This window comes from Rhyacophila brunnea, unplaced genomic scaffold, assembly GCF_057557595.1.
Source record: "Rhyacophila brunnea isolate RB1 unplaced genomic scaffold, BYU_Rbru_1.0 scaffold_2, whole genome shotgun sequence".
Classification (NCBI taxonomy): domain Eukaryota; kingdom Metazoa; phylum Arthropoda; class Insecta; order Trichoptera; family Rhyacophilidae; genus Rhyacophila; species Rhyacophila brunnea.
Window position 1 is genome coordinate 55,547,077 of NW_028232859.1, and position 14,121 is coordinate 55,561,197.

The following is a 14,121-nucleotide window of genomic DNA, read 5'->3' on the forward strand; positions in this document are numbered from 1 at the left end:
TTGATTATGCACATCTTCAAGTTTTAGCGAGGGAAGAATTATTTTCTTTTAATAAACATCATAAGGCATAATAATTATTCTCAATCTATATTAAAAATGTGTCAAGCGCGAAATGTATAAGGTACAACTACTGAGAAGATGGAAGCATATTAAACTGACTTGCTTATTTACTCCAACAAATCGTAACGTACGTCTATTCCTTTGCGCATTTAATTCAACTGTGCGGCGTCCAATCTTCCCGGAGGCCAATTGGGTCGGCGTCCAATTGGGCCGTCGTCCGATTGTACCGGCGGCCAATTACCGGAGGCCAGTTCGCGGTGCCAAATCGTCCCATTCCCTGAATTCCCTACCTATTTTTAATGAAGATGTTATAAAATAAAGATAAATTTGTATCATTTTCATAATTTATTCAACTTATTATATTTTTAATACTACAATATTTTATTTGATATTTTATAATGGTGCACATATCTTCATCAAATTATATGGATTTCTCCCGCTAATAAAACCCAATTCATCTTCAATTCCTGGATCTGCTCGGAGCCACATTCTATCTCTGTAATAAGCTAAACAGCTTATAATCTCCTTTTCTGAGTAGTTTTTGACCTCAATCGGTATAAATGGATCCAAATGCTCGAAACCCTTGAAAAAAACAATCATTAACAAATATGTCTCCAAGGCTTTACAAATTTAACATAAATATTTTCAGTATGAGGGCAATAAAATTTTGATAATTTAGTTGAGGAAATATTCACCTCTTTTCCAAGTAAATATCTTGGGAAATATGAATCTTGTTTTACATCACATACTGCCATCTGATCAACAGTCACCACAATAAAACCATTGCACTAAAAAATAAAAAATAAATTAATTATATACTTTATTACACACAACGCAAATCAAATATTACATATATGAAGGTATTAATTAGCAAAAACTCTTAGAATTAAAAATATGTATTATCTGACCCCCTTGAAGAGAAGGGAGGGCTGACGGTGATACCTCTTTGGCGGTAGGACGGGCACATGAGAGACAAATTACAAGTTGCTACACACAAATTAATGCGTTACCTACTGGAATTACGCCAATGTTTGATAAACCAACAAATTTTGATCACTAAATTAAAAGTTATATAACTTGAACCTACCGGTATATTTCAATTAGAAAATCAATCAATTCTGAAAACATTTAAACTTATCATTACATCAAATAAAACAGAATGCACTCGAAATTATTTACACCCAACCTTGAAAAATCATTTAAACTTTAAACTTAAATATCAAATATATTTTGAATGGTAAAGTTATATGCAGTGGCGGCTCGTGGATAAGATATTTGTTATTAATTATTAGCAACTTACTGTTTACATGGTGACTAATTAGTAATATGTATACCGATATCATTAAATTAGTAAGGAAACCCAGTATCAGAAACAAAAACGAAGTAAAAAAAAAACAATAGATTTTAGGTACCTATTCAAAGAGGGGTAGGTTTATATTGCATTTTATGGATATGAAGACTTCAGACCACAGGTGAAATTTTGTACAACTCAAGACACATTAACTGTTTGGAGGATTCAGATGAATAAATTATTATTAGATAAACCGACAACTTGATAAAACTCAAATTGTTCAAAGGCAAACTGATGCTTCAATTGGTGACAATATTTGTAACGACCAATAATGAATAAATTTCAATCAAATCAATAAGACAATAAATAGCATATTGACAGCTGAAAGAGATTCTTTGGTTTATCACACTTTATCATTTTGTTTGCTCTTGCGGTGTGTCAATATGATAATCAAATCTAATAATATCTTATGTTATAAATTGATTCTTACCCAATTATTTTTAGTTAGCTCTTGAAAGGCATAAGTATTTGGTACTTCATTAGGAAGGAATTTTTTTTTACTGTTGGTGCGAAGCCTCGTCGGATAGTAAAATGCGTTGAATCCATCAACCGCAACAAATGTTTTACACCTTAAAGAAAATCATCAACCAATATTACATCAAATAAATATCAGTAAAATGTAACAACATACAGCTCTCAGTAATCCGCCGCTCGATTATCAGACAACAACTATAATCTGCTGTTATTTTTACTAGATGAAAGCACTAAATCAAGCTCTATAATTCGCCGGTATTCGATTGTCAAATTCAGTAGCCCGCCGCATACAAGTAGAGTTGGGTTTCGGGAATTTCCCGACGGGAATTCTCAAGAAATTTTCGAGATTTTCCATCCCGAATCTTGAGAATTGAAATTTTTAACATTTCGGGAAATCCCGGATCTCGAGAATCTCTTCTCGGGATTCAGGATTTCTTTATTATCAAATATTAATTGAAAAACGATTTTCTATATGAAAAAAGTAGACATAAAACAGTCTGTGTTTTTTGAAATTCTATTTTAATAAGTAATGTTTTCAATTATTTTTGTTTCCCTACTTTTGGATTTTTACAGGTTTTTTTTAAAATTCCCGATATCTCGAGAATTCTTTTCTGGAAATCCCGAATCTCGAGAATTCAAAATTTCATCATTTCGGGAAATCTCGAGATTGAGATTTTCTCGGGAAATACCCAACTCTACATACAAGTATACAACGCAGATGAGACGGGTTTATTTTGGAAATTTCTCCTTCGTAAAACGTACGTTCATCGCCGGGTAAGTCATGAACCGGGAGGAAAGTGCCCAAGGACCGCATAACAATTATGCCATGCATCCTAAGCCATTCAAGAATATCTGCCTCACTGAACAACTATTTTCATGAAATACCTGTTTTATTTTTACCATATTTTGTATGCATACACTATAATCCACCGCTTTTACTAATTGGACATTTGTCTGGTTTTTGGGATGACGGATTACTGAGAGAGTACTGTATTTTCATTTTTGATAGATTATTCCAAAATGGACATTACAATTTTATTAATTCAAGATGTTCACAACATCACCCACCATCTCATGGCAGGTTAGATCTAATCGTTGGTAAAACAAACAACTAATGCTACCGATTTTTCAGATACGTCAATAAAATTAGCCTGAATGGCAGAAGACAAAAAACATGTAGGTAGTCAATAAAGATTTTTTCTAACTTTTAAACTACAGTATAAGCCCAAGAGAAAGCCTTAATGTCTGGTGCAACTTATTACATATCGCTAATAAATTTCAGGCTACTCTCTTATTGAATATTTTTTCTCACACAATATGGGCTATTGAGTGATCCTACATACACATTTAACAGCACCTGTCCCGATCCAGATTCCCTCTGATTAGCAAGGAGCAAAGTATGAAGAGTTTCGACAGCTTCAAATACCTGGGGGTACACATCACGGGAGATGGCATTTTGCAGAGAGCTTGCTATCCGAATGGGAATGGCTGGAAGTAACATTCAACTCAATGCGGAATGTCTGGGACTCACGATTGTACTGGGTCAAAACCAAATGCCGCCTATTCGACGCTTGCATTCCGACACTGCTGCTTTACGGTAGCGAATCATGGCACCTTACTAAGGCTTAGAGTAACCGTATACTGAGCTTCGAAAACAGATGTTTGCGACGGATACTGGGTGTGCGGTGGTATGACTTTAGAAGCAACGAGGAGATAAGAGAGCGCACCAAGCAGCCTGGCGTCGCGCTGAGAGTGAAGAGGCGACGTTGGACCTGGCTCGGCCACGTACTACGGATGCCAGAAGAGAATTTCAACCTGGCTTGCCTGTTCTTGAAACCAAACGGATTACGGCGTCCTGGAAGGCCGCTAAATACTATCTATAGAGTGTATACGGCGGAGCTACGGGATGCTGGTTGGCTGGATGGACTTGGCTGAAGGATTCTTGCAGGCACCTCGTGGTGTCCATATGGTCCAACTAAGGGGCGGATATGGCCGAAGAAGAAAGAAGAAGACATATATATCTCTGAGAAAAGACTAAGAAAACAAAACAATAGCCTATGATGGGTTTTCATGAGTTACAACTATATTAATAAAATATTTATTATGCTTACAGTTTCTGCGTAGATAAAATTTTAATTTCATCTGTTAATGCTACGATAATGTCCGATGCGTATTTGATTCTGTTCACTCCTAGATCGATAAGTTCAAGAATCGGCGATCCTGCTGCAGTTGTTTCTCTTTTACTCCAAATGTATTCTTTTGTCACCCTCAGCTAAAAAAATATAACAAAAATCACTAATCTCAATTGCTTTCATCATGCTGTAAAGCACATGATAATTGCAAGCTTGACAGAAGGTCTCAGCTCGAAAGCTTCTCAGCAGAAAGGCTTGAAGATTTTAGAAAAGACTCCAACGCATTATGTGTCGTCACTTAATATCTTGTACAAAGAACTGCAATTTTATTAATGTGTGTCTTTGGTACCAATTAAACAAAATTTATATGCAGTTGTACCCCGACTTACGTGAATTCGACTTAAGTGATTTTCGTCAGACCCACCTATCGCATAACTTCGGGGTATTACTGTACACCACGTTTAATTCAGAAGAAATATATAGCCAAATAAAGATGCCTTATAACTTTAGAACTACAGCACATAAACACACCTAAAAGAAAGTCTCAAAAATGTCTTTTAAACCCACCCCCCCTATCAATCAACCCATGTCGGATTAAGGAATTATATAGAAGCTTAAACCCATTGGAGACAATTGGAGCCAATTTGACACTGCCGATGACTAAGTCTTAGTGATTCTGGAAAATCAGTGTCAATTTGACGCCGGTTGTCTTTGGTAAAAATACTTAAATTTTTAGATAATTCTTAAAAACCTACATATTGTACCTACATATTTAAAAAAAGAAGAATAAATTGAAGTTTTTAAATACCTACAGAAGTTTTAAAAAAATATTGAAATTAAACATATAATAAATAATTACAAGATAAAAAGAACTTTTTATATACCACGTTTTTTAATTTTCTGTTGAATCATATTATAAACTTGACAATTCTATGTATTGATAAATACTTTTTTTGTACTTGATAGAAATACTGAATAAATATAGAATACTGAAATGTCATTTTGACATTTCATATTGATTTCCATAGTAACGCACGTATATATTAATAATTTAGTTGCTAGGAACCAATAATAGTGTTTTACTTTTTGCGAATTTTTTCCGAAATAGCTTTCCATACAAAACAGAATTAACTGAGAATGAATTCAATTCTGCTTAAAGATGGCTGAAAGTATAAAAAGAATGCATTGTAATCGTGTTCTGATATATTCTAAAAGTTTCAAATGTCTAGCTAGTCGGGAAGTTAGGTAAAGGTCTTCAATCGTCCAATACAAATCTTGGACAAACAAGAAAAAAATTATACTGGACAAACAAGAATACGAGCTAATAAAAATGTGGTAAAAAGCTGACACAGTTTTAGTTAATTCCTGTCAAATTTAGTACAAAATTTAATCTGGCTGTTGGGTTCATTTTTTTTCTCCTTTTAAATCAGTATCCAATGGGTTAATACCATAACAACAAGCAACGTTTGTAGCGCCTTGTTACATATAGTAACCATAATTCTTCTTCTTTGTCGATGGCGCTACAGTTCAAGTCGAGCCCTGGCCTCATCCACCGCCGTCCTCCAGCCGGAACAGTCCTCCGCACGTCTTTTCCAGTTCCAGATTTTTAGCAGCTGGTTGGCATCTTTTGTAATGTTATCACCCCAATAGTAACCATAATATGGCCATAAAAATCAGTTTACTCTCAAACGTAATGCCAAGATCCATTGCAGATAATATTTACGAGAGAACTCTGCAATGCATTGAATATTGGAAAGAGCTTGAGGCTCTAGTAAATTAACAATGTAAATAGAAGTATTCAAATATTGGATTAGAGAATTTATTTTTTGGATATAAATAAGCAATGTATCCAAACTCAAACTCACATCGAGTTTTTTCAGTAAGGCATTATTTTGACCTTTGAAGTGAAGTAGCCACGCAGCAGAGTCTACTGGTAAATCAACCCATCCTTCTCTTGTCATGGAATCCGACATTTCTTTGTCCTTCGGTATTCGCCGCAACCAATCAGAAACTGAAATAAAATAATGAATGCAATCAATTTATTAAACACATCAAAATAATAATATTAAATGTATAAAATCCCAGAATTTATAGGAAAATAGTGGTATATTTATATTCAAGACAAATATCAAGATATGTAGACATATATTTTTTATGATATTAATTATTGGGATGGGAATTCTTGGCGGAAAGATATATTATAGAAAATAAAATTAATATTGACTTGTCCTTTCGATGACGCAATCGATCATAATCATTATTAAATTATGTATGTTTTATTTTAATAAATACAAAGTAGTATTTATTATACCCCATTTACACATGCATGGATTTACTACTGACAGTATGTATTATCGCGGCCATAACAAGAAAATGTAAGTGTAAACATGTATTATCCTGCAGTTGCAAGATTGCATGCATGAATTAAAAAAGTCAGGAAGCTTCAGAATTTTCATGCGACAGTTGGGATTTCTTCGTTAGTGGCGAACCTGCCAGCAAGAAAGCGAACGACACCACGGAGATTCATTTTGAGGTTAACCGATTTTTACGACCTGTACCATAAACTGACAACATCGCATCTCGCTTACTCTTGAAGAATGAGATTGGAGAGACAGTTAGCACTTTTACGTGTAAACAGTTATTGTCATGATAGTTTAAAATACACACTATTGCTGCCAGTAAATCCATGCACGCGTGGTAATATCTAATTATTTATTGTGGTAATGTACATCTTTTGAAGTCTCCATTAAAAAAAGTTTTAGGTCACGTGACCTGCGTAAAAATGTATATTACGTATTAAAGACAATTTTAATTGCTTTTATACTATTAATAACACAAGTTATACATAATAATTTTATGTTTAATGCACTAAAAGCTCATTAGTTCGAAATTGACAAGACTGAAATTCGAAAGAAAAACGAATTACAAATCATAATTAAGAAAAAGTTTAAAAAAGGATTTTTTTGTAATAATTTTGTCATTGTTTTTGATTCCGATATAATATCTTTCAAACCATAATCAATGGTAATTTACCAATACTATAGGTATTTACCAAATATGGGAGCTGGAATTGTGTGAAATACACGTAAAGAATCTATGGTACTTTTTATATTATGCTATATGGTCATTTTTGTTGTGTAGTAGTCTATAACTTTGTGTAGTTAACACCTTCAACTTATTTAAATATGTATTACATCTATATAACCGAAGGTTTCGACAGAAATTCAATTATCATGTCACCTACTATTTATTCAAGGTTAAATGATTTTTTCTACAGCTATTGCAAACCTTACCCCATGGAAGATGAACCAATAAGAATCCGGCATCTGATGCATAGTGCAGAACATGTGCTAATGTTAGAGATTTACCGGAACCTTTTTCTCCATCTGTATTAAACTTAAGGATAATTTATTGTGTTACCAGGGAACTCAGAAATAAAGGGAACTTAAATCCTTAACGGGTGTGGAGAAGCAGGCATCTGATCTCGAGTGTGGAAGAATACGAGATAAACTTAAACACGTGTCAATAATACGTCATACGTCGAATACTGACAACTGCTCTCGGTTAATGCACTGATGCTCATTTAATATTGGTATATTGGAGGTTGCAACACACACTATTGCACGTCTATAATGCGTGATTCATTTTCGTAGGACACTCACACATTCAATACCCTGCGACAAAATGTACTGTATTGGGATATGGCCTATCGGAATTCTATTTATTAATCTGTTCTGTGTGTGTTACAAATGATTTTACTCTAAATTATTAGAGATAAATACTACCACAACGATAACTAATAATATTTTAGATTATAAAAAACAATTTTATAACTTATTTATGTATATGTACCAAAACATGGTATGGATGAATGTTGAAATTATCAAACAATGCTATGGAAACATGTCGTCGGCTCACCTAAAAATAAAAAATGCTCTCGACTAATTTGTAGAGGAACTGGTCTTACAATAAACCTTACAAGAGAAAAGAATAAATTGCAAACACATGATAGTACTAATACCAAATAAAGCCCCTCCCAAAAGAATGTCTCCAATTCCGCATCAAAAATCTAATATAAAACCACAACAACCATCCCATAAATTGACCAACTCTGGCCGCAAATGAACAAGCCCAGATAAATATTACAAATAGTATTTCGAAAGCGATTTAGCGAAGGGCGATCTTCAAGTACGTACCGTACCCGCTGTTAGGTCACCGGTTAAGCCAAGGTCACCCGATCCCGAGTAACGGGATTTTGTGAAAACCTAAAGACCAAAGAACATTCTGGAATCTAGTCACACCCCTCTAACTTTCTTCGCATCTCCCTCCCACCCTTCGCAAGAGTTAATAATTAGAGATATTTTTCAGGCAGTAGCGAAAATGCCCGCGAACGCTTGAGACCTACAACACCTCGCTCGCCATTCGGCGTGGCCTACGTTACAATGTAGAACCCACTTGTTTCAATATTACAGTCAGTGCACCCCTTATCGTTATTGTGTTAATAATAATTTATCTAACAGAATTGGCACAGAACCGGAACCAGTTCTGTGCCAAAGCGAACTAGTCCGCAGATATGGCCGGGCGTACAGTGCCAGCCATACAAAAAACTCAGACTTATTCGCCTGTCTTTGAAGACAGAATGTAAGTCTCAGGCGTTTGTTTTGAAAAAATTTTAATTCAGAAGAATACTGGCCAATAACGAGACATTTAGCACTGCGATTTTCAAACTGGGAGGCGCGGAGTGTTGTAAAAGGAAGCGCGAACAGTTTAACACAATTAATGTAGCCTAAGGTTTGCAGTTTGCAAATGCATAGTTTATAGAACGGTATTTGTACATTTTTAACTATTTAAAAAGGTGTTAATGAAATAAAGCTGGGGGGGGAGGCACCAAGATTAGATTTTTTTAAAAGGAAGGCATAGTAACATTAAGTTTGGAAACCACTGATTTAGCATATGATTGGTAAGTGTTTATGATAAACTTTCAATATATTTAAAAAAAAATTAATAAGGTTTATTTTTGCTAAAAAATTCGCGGCCTCTCACTTGCCGCCATACAAAAGATCCCAGCACTTAATGGGTTTTAAAAGTGACCCGTCAGTGATATGAGGCGTCTAATTCCAAAAAGCGATAAGTCCACATTTGGTCAAAATCGAGAAAAAAATACGCACATATTCTGTGTATAATTTTACATAATATGTATTGATCTATAAATTCCAAAACGCGACATAACCCTACGAAAAAAAATATTTTAAGTCTCGATTTATTACAAAAAGCCAAGTCCGTGTTTCATATTATTTGAAGCTCGGTTGATTTCGCGCGTGTTTAAGTCAATCAATAAGGGAACGTTCAATATTGAAAAGGGCGTCTCCCATGTTGTAGCATCTGCTAAACTCATGACAGTGTCACGGAAATATGTGCCCTATGCAGGGTAAATTAATAAGTGAGGTACAAATAGCGCTACGTCCAATTTTATTTTGCCTATATATTTATTACATTTAAGAGTAGTCCCGAAACGAAGGACTCATATACCAGAGTTTCTTCATCGGAGTTACAGTACATAAGAAAAATTTTCAACTACTTTTCTAAGTCTTTTTTTTTTAAATTTCCCTTATGATAACCATTTCTAGAAAGAAAATAAAAAGCTTTGACCATTTTTTTTGAGATTGCTTCTTTATTTTATTTTTTTAAATATTCATTTATTTTCCGGATAACCTTCATGCCTAATTAGTCATTACTCTGAATAATCAAAATTCTATAGTACCATTATTATCCAAACATACAAGCAGTATTACAATAGTGCGAAATCTTTACGGTGATAGGCGGCGGGGCTTGGTGAACTACATCACCGCCTCTCGTGTTTCAGTACTTTCAATACTTCGAAATTGAAAACCATAGACAAGATACAACATGAGCGCCGCCGCCAGGTCTCACGTTAAAGATTTCGCCGTCCACTATTGCAGTTCTATACAGTTGTGTGATGCGTGAACATTCTGGAATTACATCAATTTCGGATTAATTGGTAAGTAATGTCATTATGAAAAATTTCTTAAAAAGGATACAAAGCACGACTCTGTTGACCGGCTTGGACATGTCTGTGTTCTGAATTTGTTCAATAATTTCAAGAGCAGGATCACGAATCATAAGACAAGTTTCTGTGAATGTCTTCGTCTGTGTCGTGAACATTTTCGGGAGACCTCCATGGGTAAATAACGTTTTACATTTTTTGTCTTCTATGGTATAGAATTGACCCGCATAATTGGGGCCATGATTAAGCTGTAACAAGGAATTACTTATTATTTATTTTATAGGTGCAACTATTGATATATCAAAATCATGTCAGAAATATCTTACCGGACTGTTTTCACTTGCTCTAAACCCATGTTGCATCACATCTAAGTTGGCTTGGGTAGAAAGAAAGCGGCTGAATCTATTAGAATGCTTGAGACCTTTTAACCACATTGCAATATTTTATTGTAAACCTGAAAATTAAAATAGGAATAGCAGAATATAATTAGAGGACAATATATTATAATGTTGGTACTTCAATACTTTGTACATGAAATTTCCGGGAGAGTTGAGTCCATGGATGTGATAAAAAACGGATTTACACAATAAACGAAATGAAATGAAAAAGGCAGACAGCAGAATCGATCCATAGACCTTTTGATTAACAAACGCGCACGCTGTCTATTGCACCAGTCTGGGCATCGGGCGAGTCAAAACAGGTCGCAAAAAACCACAAAAACGATATGGAGTACTGTATCTTTAACAAAAATATGTATATTGTGCAATTTACTGTGGCTGCTAGATAAAAAATAAAAAGTTTCAATTATGGCGCGGATGCTCGCCTTAATTTTAGAGAAAATATTATCAGATGGTGATTTTTAAAATATCTACGCTTGTGTATTCATGTAATAAACTAAGTATTATGGTAAGTAGTAGAATATAGCACTTGTGCTGGTTACTCCAGTAATTCTTATTGTATCTTTAACAGAAAAGTGAATTTGAAGATTTTATCAATTGCAATGATAGTTTTGTGATAGTAAACTACATGAAGGGCTCATTACAGAGCTTAACGCTAAATATGTAGATAATCATATAAAAATAAACAGGGCCATCAAGGTGCATACACTATTTACATTAAGAAATTAACGAAAGTAGGGTCGGAAATAAAACTCGAGTAAGTACAGATAACTTTGAGAGAAAATTTAAATCAATCAAACCTTATACGTATATACTACAATAATAAACCTGCAAACAAAATATTCTCTTTAAAATCTTCAATCCTACAAACTTTAACTTATTGTAATATGATTGTAATTCTTATAATTTTTAGGTTATGGTTAACACAAACGAAAAGTCAAATTTAATAGGTATTGCCAACCAAAAAAAAAATCGCACTGTCTACGATTATTATGAATTAATTGATTAGCATTTTTCGTTCAAACAATTATCTGAATTTTTAATAAATTGTTAAGTATTACAGTAATTTGAATGGCGTTTTTAGTCCTAAAATAATGAATAAATGAATCTTTTATATATTTTTTGGTGACGGCATACAGTCCTACAAAATTATCTAAAGAAGGTCAAAATTGTAACTACGAACTATCAAAATATGGACGTCATTTTGAAAACGTCATTCGAATGAGGTCCATTTACCTGGAACACCCAATGTTAAAACTCCAACTTTTTTTGCGTGCATTTGTTTGTGCATCGTTAGTGCACGTTTGTGCACGATTTTTTTTCGTTTGTGCACCTATAATAACCGAAAAATTCCAATTTCAAATTGGGTGTTCCAGCTAAACGTTGGGTCACCCAATGTTGAAATTTCAACTTTTTTCGAGTGCATTCGTTTGTGCATCGTTAGTGCACGTTTGTGCACGCGTTTTTTTCGTTTGTGCACGCACATTAAGGGGGTTATTCGCATTTCAATTTGGGTGACCCAGCTAAATGCTGGATACTTGTGTCACTAAACATGTGTTTTTCCTTAAATTTAAATTGTAAACACTTGTGTGTTGGTAGTGAACGTTAGTGCACGATTTTGTTTTGCTTTTTCACCTATATTTAGCGCGCTATTCAATTTTAAAGTTTGTATGCAAAACCTGACTGGGTGAGTTTAAAAAAATATTTTGTAGTTAAATCTCTTGTTACAAAGCTAGTGCGCAATTCTGCATACTTTTTTATTTTTTTTCTCATATAGTGCGTGAGTTATTCTATATGAAATATTTAATGATCGTTAAGTAGAACCACCCAACAAACTTTTTTAATTTTTTATTAAGTCATCAAGTTGTCTATTATTGGCTTACGTTTGTGCACGTGCTTTTTTTGTTTTATCGATTATATCGTGAGAGATATTATTTTTTAAATTTTAGTGACTTGATACTTGAACCATTAAATTTGCCTTAAAATTTTTTTGTTTAATGCATCCGATTAAGTTAATTTATGTAAACTTTTAGCACGATTAAAATTTTTTTTATCTCTTATATTAGGCTAGTAATTAGATTTTGAGTGGCCGTCAAGTTTTAAAACCAAACATTTTTTTTCCACATTTTTTAAATGCACACCTTTGAGTAATTTAATTACATGATTTGTCATGAAGTTTTTATTGTTTTTCCATTTTCACTAAGTACCCCGTCAAAATGTCCTGAACAAAAACGACCGCATCCGTTTGGAACATCCAGTCAAAAGAGTCTCCTCAAAATAGCCAAAACGGTGTAAGGTGCACTAAATATGTCGGTTTATAATAGACTACCTCAAAATTGACAATCTGATTACACAAAAGTGTCAAAATTACAAAATCATTCAACTTTCTTAACATTTATCTATTTATTTATGATTTTGAATGGATCAATGTCAGTTTAATAAGGAAAAATGCAGTCAATTATATAATTATACTTACCTACTGTTTTTTAAAATGATCTGTAATAAAAATAAATACCGTTAAGTTATTAGAATACAATTAGGTATGCATACTTTTGAAAAATGCAATAGGTATGTTTTTATGCAACGATATTTTCCTCAAAAGATAATATTGGAATGACATTTATATTTTTTTTATATAAAGGGGTTAACTTGCAGGCACTTAACTCTTCCTAATAATATTTGCTTCTTCTTTTTCTCTGTTTCTCCAGGTGGTGCAACGTATGCTTGTAGTTCTGGTAGGTGTTATGTTAGGAGAGAAGTGTTAGTCACTTCATATTATGCTATTCAGAATCGATATCAAATAAAGTTTTGTAGGTTCTTTAAAAAGTTATTGCCTCTGACAGCTTCGACAATTGTTTCACGCAAATGGTTTTCTTTTGAATGTGTGTGTTTATTAGTTCTTAAACAACGTACCTACTTACATATCTGTTTACATTTATATTTAAACTCATCACGATTATGAGTTTTTAAATGACATATTTGTTTAGGTAAGTACTATTTACTTTCAAAATAAAATTCATCACACGCAAATGGTTTTTCTCCTGTTTCGTTTTATGAGCGTTAAGATGATTTTGTGCCGAGCCTCCGTATAAGTAGTCAATTTATTTAAAAGGTAATTCACCATTTTGTATCTTTACATATGTTTGAAGATTACTCCGTCGCGGGCATCCAAATGAACATACATTGCATTTATAAGATTTTTCACGAGTATGTTCTATATAATAAGTACATATTCATTTCATGTCTTTTAAGACAACAAAGTCGTAGGCATTTATATGAATATACATCGAATTTTAAAGGTTTTTCACCAGAATTTGTCATTTGTTAGTTTTTAAGATGACTTAGTTGCGAGCATCTATATGAACATACATTGCATTTATAAGGTTTTTCACCATCCACCAAAAATGGCCGCGTGGCTTAAGCGTTGGCATATTGCGTCAAGGGTCCCTAGTTCCAATCCTCGGTCCGGAAAGTACGCATATTATTCGCGAAAATCTATATGAACATACATTGCATTTATTAGATTTTTCATCAGAATGTGTCATTTTGTGTCTTTTAAACCTTTAATTTGCGAGCATCTATATGAACATAAATCGCATTCGTTAAAGTGTGCACCAGTATTGTCATTCCACATGTTTTAAGACTACTAGGTTTTTTAAATGACATATTTGATTACATTTC

At 33.7% G+C, this 14,121-nt stretch overlaps 1 protein-coding gene across 1 annotated transcript; it reads right to left on the reverse strand.

The window, feature by feature from the left end:
* Positions 1-404: 404 nt before the first annotated feature.
* On the reverse strand, positions 405-11,422 carry mRpS29 (mitochondrial ribosomal protein S29). The gene is made up of 9 exons (XM_085946319.1): positions 11,241-11,422; positions 10,369-10,496; positions 10,077-10,290; positions 7,311-7,403; positions 5,883-6,028; positions 3,997-4,157; positions 1,842-1,980; positions 756-848; positions 405-642 (listed from the first exon to the last, which is right to left on the reverse strand). Exons 2-9 carry the CDS (start codon positions 10,474-10,476, stop codon positions 454-456), a joined length of 1,143 nt encoding a protein of 380 aa, XP_085802445.1. The 5' UTR covers positions 10,477-10,496; positions 11,241-11,422; the 3' UTR covers positions 405-453.
* Positions 11,423-14,121: the final 2,699 nt, after the last annotated feature.